The 8,145-nt window shown below is 35.2% G+C and overlaps 1 protein-coding gene across 1 annotated transcript; it reads right to left on the bottom strand.

Moving 5' to 3' along the window:
• Positions 1–2,979: 2,979 nt before the first annotated feature.
• Positions 2,980–7,911, bottom strand: LOC123906851 (TORTIFOLIA1-like protein 4). Its single transcript, XM_045956864.1, has 5 exons — positions 6,686–7,911; positions 6,208–6,316; positions 5,193–5,779; positions 3,894–4,405; positions 2,980–3,397 (listed from the first exon to the last, which is right to left on the bottom strand). The coding sequence occupies exons 1-5, from the start codon at positions 7,517–7,519 to the stop codon at positions 3,385–3,387; spliced, it is 2,055 nt and encodes a 684-aa protein (XP_045812820.1). The 5' UTR covers positions 7,520–7,911; the 3' UTR covers positions 2,980–3,384.
• Between the last annotated feature and the right edge of the window lie 234 nt (positions 7,912–8,145).

The following is an 8,145-nucleotide window of genomic DNA, read 5'->3' as shown; positions in this document are numbered from 1 at the left end:
CAGTGCCTGGGATAACAGTAGTTTTCAAAATTTTCCCCAAAACGAAATACAACAGCTTCCAACCAAAAAAAAAAGTTGGGTGTTTGAACAATGTCATAAATATCTATAGTCTAGTCTACATTAAAACCTTGGACAAGGACTTTTATCACTTAAACAAATCATGCAAAGACTTTTTAAAGGTCTATTTAGTAAAAAAAATAAAATTAGTCAATACAAAAAGTCTTTTTGGTTTACCTGACAATTGTTTTAGTAGCCTAGTGACTAGAAATTCCACCTTAAATGTGAATAAGTGAACAATTTTTTTTAGTAGCCTAGTGACTAGAAATTCCACCTTAAATGTGAATAAGTGAAGTGTTCAGGGTTTGAACTCCGGCTCTTGCATAATATATGTGATGTCCCTACCAACTGAGCTAAACCGATGGACATTTACCTTACAATCTTATTTATGTAAATTATGTTACCCATAGATCAAAGTGATATTATGCAAGAAAATTTCGCATTGGGAAGTTTCTATTCCTCATACCTACCGAGAGACAAATTTATGTGCGGATACTCTCGCGAGTATTGGGTGCAGATTAGGAGATACTATATGATATTTTATGAGTCTTGTCCGACTCAAATTCGACATGTTTTTGATTTAGATGCAGCCGGATCTACTTTGTCCAGGCTAGTTGCTATGTAATTCTTTTTTGGGACTTAGTCCCTTCATTATATAAAAAAAAAAGAAGTGATATTCTTAAACCTTTATTGTTGTAAATAATTGCTTGAGGTTTGATTTTATTACACATCTATTGTGTTGTATTTTTATGGGCGAGGCATCCCACGGTGTGTTGAAATCTTGGGTAAGGGTAACGTGCCCCATGTTGTTCAAGAAGATGAAATATCCTTCTTTGTTTGTAGTTGGGTGGAATATCCAAAAGTTATTGCCATTTCAAACAAATTTAATGCAATCTTGGTTTAGAGCTTAGGCCTGGTTGTTTTCATTTAATTGAAAATTGCATTTATCTTTTGTTATAGATGTTTTTTTATAAGCAAATGCAAAAGATGAATTATAAGGAGTAGGTGTACTCAACCCTTACAATTCGTAAAAGCAATACTATATGTTTTGAATACATTCTAACGGAGCATTACACCAATCAGAAAAAACATAAGAGGAGCTATTTGCTATACGACCTATGAACCAAGATCAAGAGATAAAAATTATCTGATCCACTAGGAAATGCACATTAGCCAAGTTGCCTTGAAACATAACGTTGTTATGCGTACACCACATACACCAAGTTGCTGCTAACCAAATTATATGATGTCCCTTTGCATACTTGTTATTTTTCACTAGTGAGCCAAACATGTAAAAATGTTTCCAGCTCTCCTCAAAAGGTATAGAATCAACATTCAGCCATTTGTAAAATTTGCTCCACACTTGACTTGAGAAAGAACAAAAGAAAAATAAATGGTTGATGTCTTCGTCTTCTCTAAAACATAAAACACAACATAATTCTCTTGGATTAACAAATGATACCTTTACTCTTCAAAACCAACCGAGTCGGGAGTTTTGCTAATAATAACCGCCTCCCAAAGATACATACTTTAGATGGAACTTCGTTCTTCCATAAAAGTTCCATAACGTCGTTTTCCTCTCCTCCTATAGATGTGGTTGGTGCATGTCTTGCACCACAACATGATTTTGTTCATGTGTACTAATTTTGGATTTCTATTTATCTATATATATGTCTTGCAATATCTACGGATTTGGTTTTTTTTTTCTTTGTTACAGTAGAACGTTGTAATAGATTGGAATTGTCTGATCTTCAATCGGCGATCAAGTATATTCTTACTTAATTTTATTATGTGTAATCTGAACTGTTCGATTTTAAATCAAGCTTTTTTACAGCTGCAAATTGGGTGCTCCTGCTATACAATCCATATTTACCTTCTTTTTTGCTTCGCTCATACGTACATGCATACGATACGACACACACCACTATTGTTTCATTGACTGACATAGAGCTTTATGACTACTTTTGCTTTTCATTCCATCTGGTTGAACACAAAGTGAAAAAGGGAAAATTATTGTTGTTGTTTCAAGAGACATATTACAAGTAGATAATGGTGAATGAACTTATAACTCATAGCACTTGAGCTAGTAAATTAAACTTGCAGTATTTAATTTAATAAAATTTGTTGGTGAACTAGCTAATAATACAAAATGATTAACTATAAGCTTGTAAAAAAAACACTATTAGCTAGTAAAAAAGTTATAAGCTCAAGAGATAAATTTGTTCTCAAACAAATCAATTTTAATCATATAAATTTATAAGCTATAAATTCAAAAAATTCCTTTTAAAGAGTCCTAATATGCATTTAAACACCTGGTTGATTTTAATTTGTGCAGTTTCATCCTTGTTTAGAAGTGATTTTTATAGTACTTAGGAAAAATGGCAAACACAATTTAAAACTCACAAACAAATACAAGATTTTAAGTTTGGACTCAGATGAAAATGTTCGGCCTGACAATATCGGTTTTGCCATACAAGTGATTTTAGAGATTGAAAAGTTAGTAACTGTGATTCCAAATTATTGTAATTGACACGAGTTAGCAAAGTACATGAAATTTTGTTAACATATAAGTCTCTTATAGAAGGACAAAAAGTGGTATGCACCCCTTATACAAGACAAGATATATGCCATTGAAGTAATGGTTTCTTAAGTACATTATAAAAAAAAACTTTGCAACCTAAATTTTTTGTTGAATCTCTGCCAACGGTCGTAGGCCATATTTATTATGAACGTTGTGCTTAAAATCAGTAAAAAAAAATGTTTTTTTGTCCATAATTTGACTACACTTAATCTTAATAGTATTAAATACTTATATTTAGCAGATGTGTATCTTTCTGTAACATTTTATATTCTTCCAAACGACCATTGTCACATTTGTTTCAAAAGGTTGTTTTTATTTTTAGCAAAAGCGCACACCATATCTTAGAGGGTGAATTCTTCTGAACACGGGATAATCACTTTCTTTTCTATCCACTGCCAATGGCAAAGGGCCAAAGACATAATATAATAATATAAATTTTTAATTATTAAGATACATATCAAGAAAACTCCTAGGTCTGCATCACATTTCTACATTTAAGCTACACATTTAGAAAACTCCTACGCCTATTTTACATCCGAATCCACATGCTGATGATTCTGCTTCACTATGGACAATTTTGTAGAAAAGAAAAACCTTCTCTAAACATAATTTAGCAATAATCTCTTTATAAGGTAACCAACTCTCGTGCGCTGCAACTCGGACAAACATGCAAGAAGATTAGTGATCTGCGTGTCCGTGAGTCTGATGCTTTCTGCAATAAAATAGCCATTGACATTCTGTCTTCTCTACGCAGATGACCTGAGGCAGCGAGAACAAAATCGTAAGTTATCTCTTAAAACAATTAATAGAATCATAAATATTTTGGCAGAGTGGCGGGATGCCTGTAATGGACCGTGATTCAATGGCCACCCTTTCCACATAAAAATTGTGAAACATTCAACATGTTTTACCCAGTTAACCACATACTGTTATGAACTAGGCTTACTCATTCCGCAGTTATAACAATCTTAAGTCATAAAAATATCATTAATGAGCTCTGCACAAATAACCAGGGTCTTACTCATTCGCAACTGGCGTATTAGTGTCAACTGTTACTCATATGTAGTAATTATGGTAGAATATAAATATTACATTATTGAAGTCCGTAATCAATAGTCACAGTCCACAAATAATTCATTACACAATTGAAGTATATGGAGCAACAAAATATAATGGTGGACGGTACTGTAGTAGTGTTAGTGTAGTGTCTGTATTCGCAAGATAACCACTAAACTCACTTGTATTATATAGTTACCTGATATTTTGGCTTCTCAGTACTCCACTTGATGGAATGCCGTCAAATCTGGTGGAACTGTTACCTTGTGCACTCCCAGCATCTTGAACAAAGTTTTTAGACATTTTATACGAATGATGCCCTGAACGACCTTTCAAATCGCTTTGAATTTCTGCTAATGGATTCACAATATATCCACCCTCATCCCTACGATGCTGAAATCTTTTGCTATTTGTAGTTAATATTTCTTTGCTTCCATTTCTATCAGTTGCATTATGCACAAGATTAGTTGATGTTGAGCTTCCAAAAGAGAACCTTGGCGTTGTATACCGACTTTCTGTCTTCTTCCAGAATTTAGAACTCAAAAAGTCAGTACCAGGTAGCTTGCAACACATGTCTTCTATGGCATCACTATTGGGAATCCTGCCACTTGATACGGCCAAATCATATGATATTTCATCCAAGGCCATCTCTAGACCATATACACGTGTCTCCAGAGAATTCATCCCATTTTGAGAGGTTCCAATAAATCTCTATATATTGAAATAAAATTTGAAAACACAAGTTAGAAATATATACTTACATGATTTGTTCATGAAGACGAGTTTTCTGAGATAACATTTGAGAAAAACAATAAAAAAAATTTTGGTGACGGAAAAACAATAATTTACTACAGGTAAAAATTGCTTAATTACAAGGAAGGTAGTTCTAAATTCTGAACATTGTAGAAGTGCAGCATTCATCCAAATATACCAGTGGGGGGTGAAAAGGTGTGAGAGAACTGTGTATAATGGCATTAAAAAAAAGAAAAAGAACTGTGTATAATCGCAATACGGTGAAATATTAGAAGCAATAAATTGTGTTGCCACTTGGAGTTGAAAAGTTATATATAGGTAGACGTCTCATTACCATTTGATTCATAATCATATCTTAAAAAAGTATTATATATATAATAAAATATTTCCAATGAGACAGGTAGAATGTTGGCCAAATAAAGAAATAGATTAGTAGCTAAAAGGATGTCGTGATTTACTACAGAAAATTTTCGGTTAATATATGCAGCTTGTCAACCCGGAAAGGAAAACACCATCCTTAACCAGAAAGTAAAAACACAAATAGGATAATCAAAGAAAGTAAAAAGTAGGGGTGATGAAAAACCATGGATAGATGATGGATCAAAGTTGTAAAACACTAAGATAGCTATATAAACAACGAATCTAAAGCACAATATAAGTCAAATTAGAAAGGAATAGAACTAGCCTAACCAAGTTAGATTCAACAGAGTAAAAGGTAGCTGTATCAACACGCAACGCAATATACCTGAAGGAGGTCTAACAGGTTTGATTGCTGGTTTTCAATTTGAAGAAGTTGTTCCCGGATCAAAGACAAATCCTCAACATCTTGTGGGCTTTCACAAACATCATTTACATTGTTGGCAGTAACATCTGTGTCAAGCTGGTCATCATCAGAACATGGAACTACACGAGCTTTAGAACCACCACCAAACTTCCGCAATTTCTCGTCAGATATTTTGCTATAGAAAACTTGCTTTACATCAGCTTTTGAATTTGTCGCATTCAGATATGAGGCTGACTTTGAAGCTTCAAGATCACACCTTTTAATATCATCTTCGTTGGTCGTACTCGTATTTGAAAGGGAGGACTTCAATACTGGCATTTCAAGTTTGTCATCGGATGATTTGTCATGATCCCGCCGCTGGTACAACGTCCCCATTCTTGAGTCCTTGTCATTACTCTTTAAAAGACTCCCTTTTTTGCCAGAGGATAAAACTGAAATGGTAGATGGAGGGGACCTGATTGAAGGGACGGTTTTCTTTGGTTGGGACGATTTAGAGCCAATAAAGGGTGAACTTTTGGTCACATACTGACCTTTACCATCATCAGTGCCTATTAAAAAAAAAACATGGATAAATTTTATACAGAAAATATTACAAAAGACTCATCCCGATCCCATGATTTTTCACCACCAACTAACTTTAAGGGGATTCCAAGCCTATGAAATACTAACACAAACAGACATGAAAATATGACACTGACATGTCGGCACCGATAATAATTAGCGAAATGGTATCATAACCACATATGTAGGGGTCATGTCTCCAACACATGTCAAACACGCTTTGAATCTATAATGTCAAGTTTTACTTGGCTCCAAATTGGCTCACATCACAAATTTAATAGTAATTCTCATTACAGGTGCATTCTTAATTTCAGTTCAGCTAACCAACTAATAGAACCCCACATGAAGATTCACATCACTACAAAGATCATTCATGGAAATTAAATTAAATTCTATGACAACAATTAAACCTCACCTACTGAAGCACATGCAGGTTTAACCGGAGCAGGAACATTTTCAGAAATATCTTTTACTTCCTTCCACATATCCAATGAACGATTCATAGTCTCTCTAACAACTTTAACCTGCAATATCACATCAACATTCAACAACACTACTATAATTTTCATTTCCTTTTTCCACTTTTAAATATCACCATTTTCAAAAGTGTATAATCTTAAAAAAATAATAATAATTGACTGTTTAAAATTTTAAATTGACTTATTTGAGCTTATCTGTTGGTATAAGTTTTGTGAAACTTTTTTGAGGAATAGCTTATGGCAATTTTCATAAGTTTTTTTCAGCTTATTTTCATAAGTTTTTCAATATAACTTAAAAAAACAGGTGGTAGCATATATTAAAACAATTTATCATTTAACATAAAAATAGCTTATGTAAGCTTATACATAAGCCCTTTTACTATAAGCTGTTTATCCAAACAGATCCTAAGTTACCTTATCAAATCTTCGATTCTGCAACGAATCCAAACACAAAACCTTATGATGTGACGCCAAATCTTTCTCCACCGAAGCCACCTTCCCCAACGCCTCGGCGGCGGCTTTTCTAACAGTCCAATCCTCACTTCCGAGGAACTCAACAAGACACGGAACCAACCAGTTCATCGCTGCACGACTCGAAGCACCACCAACAGCAACCACACTTCCGATCAGCACCAACAACGGCGCCTTCGCCTTACACGACTCAGTCTTCAGAAGCTTCCCTAGCCTCGGAAGCGTTGTACGCCGGAGCGACTCCACATCCGGCTCCGGCGCCGCCTCAACAGCCGCAGCAAGACACAACGCAGCTCCGATCTGCGCATTCGCGTCCTGCTCCATCGCTAAAGCGTCCATAAACGGCCTCAGAAACGCAACAGAGAACGCCGGACGAGTAATGCGCGACGACATCTCAGCAACAGCGTCGACACAAGCAGATCTTACAACGGAATCCGGATCTCGCAACCGTCGGAGGACGGTGGCGATCATTTTAGACAAAAAAGGAGAAAGAGCATCACCGTGGAAACGCGAGAGAAGACTCAAAAGATTAACACATTGTTTACGAACCGGTGATTTGGAAGATGAATCAGTGTTATGAATGCATGAGAGAAAAGAAGAAAACGAGTCTTGGTTTAGCGTTTTAGCGATGGATTCAAGCTCTACGGTGGCGCCGGCGAGTGTATCCCTGTCGGAGAGTTTGTTGAGACAGTTGATGACTCGTTGCCGGAGCTCGTGAGTGGAAGGTGTGCCGGTGAGTTGAGGAGGGCCGCTGAGTGAGTGGCGACGCGAGGACATTGTTGTCTTTTTGGTCGGTTATGGTGAGTCAGTGAATGAGTGAGTGAGTGAGTCAGTGACTCGGCATTCGAGAAGAAAAACACGGTGGTGAAGGAGAATGAAGTAGTAATTGATGATTATTGAAGTGAGTGTATGAAACGGTGCGTTTAGAGATGAGAGTGATATTTTTGGCGGCAGAGTTTGGAAGAGTTGTTTGGTTTTTTTGTAAAGGAGTTTCGTTTTCGCCGCTGCGCTTTTTATAGCTATTATCAATGCATAACGGTGTGTAGTGTAAAATAAGTCCGTTTGGATAAAAGAGTTACACTTTTACTTATCAATTAATGCTGTGCTAGCTAAATCTAAAGTGTTTTTTTTTGACAAAAATGCTAGCTATAGTCATAGTTGTGTTCTATAGTTTTTTTTCTTGACAATAAGATTTTGTTTTATAGTTAGATTAGATAAATAATTTGAATTTTTTTTTTGACAAAATAAAAACAAAATGGTTAGAGATTTGATCACTAGACTTGTGGGCTTTTTTAAATTCGATAAAAAATTACCATAAAAATTGTAAAAGGAAAACATTTTTAAATGGATATTGTCAATTATTTTTATTTTGGCTAAAATGTAGATATAATTATATTCCAAAA

This window comes from Trifolium pratense, linkage group LG2, assembly GCF_020283565.1.
Source record: "Trifolium pratense cultivar HEN17-A07 linkage group LG2, ARS_RC_1.1, whole genome shotgun sequence".
NCBI classification, from domain to species: domain Eukaryota; kingdom Viridiplantae; phylum Streptophyta; class Magnoliopsida; order Fabales; family Fabaceae; genus Trifolium; species Trifolium pratense.
This window is presented reverse-complemented; position numbering and strand designations above follow the sequence as displayed.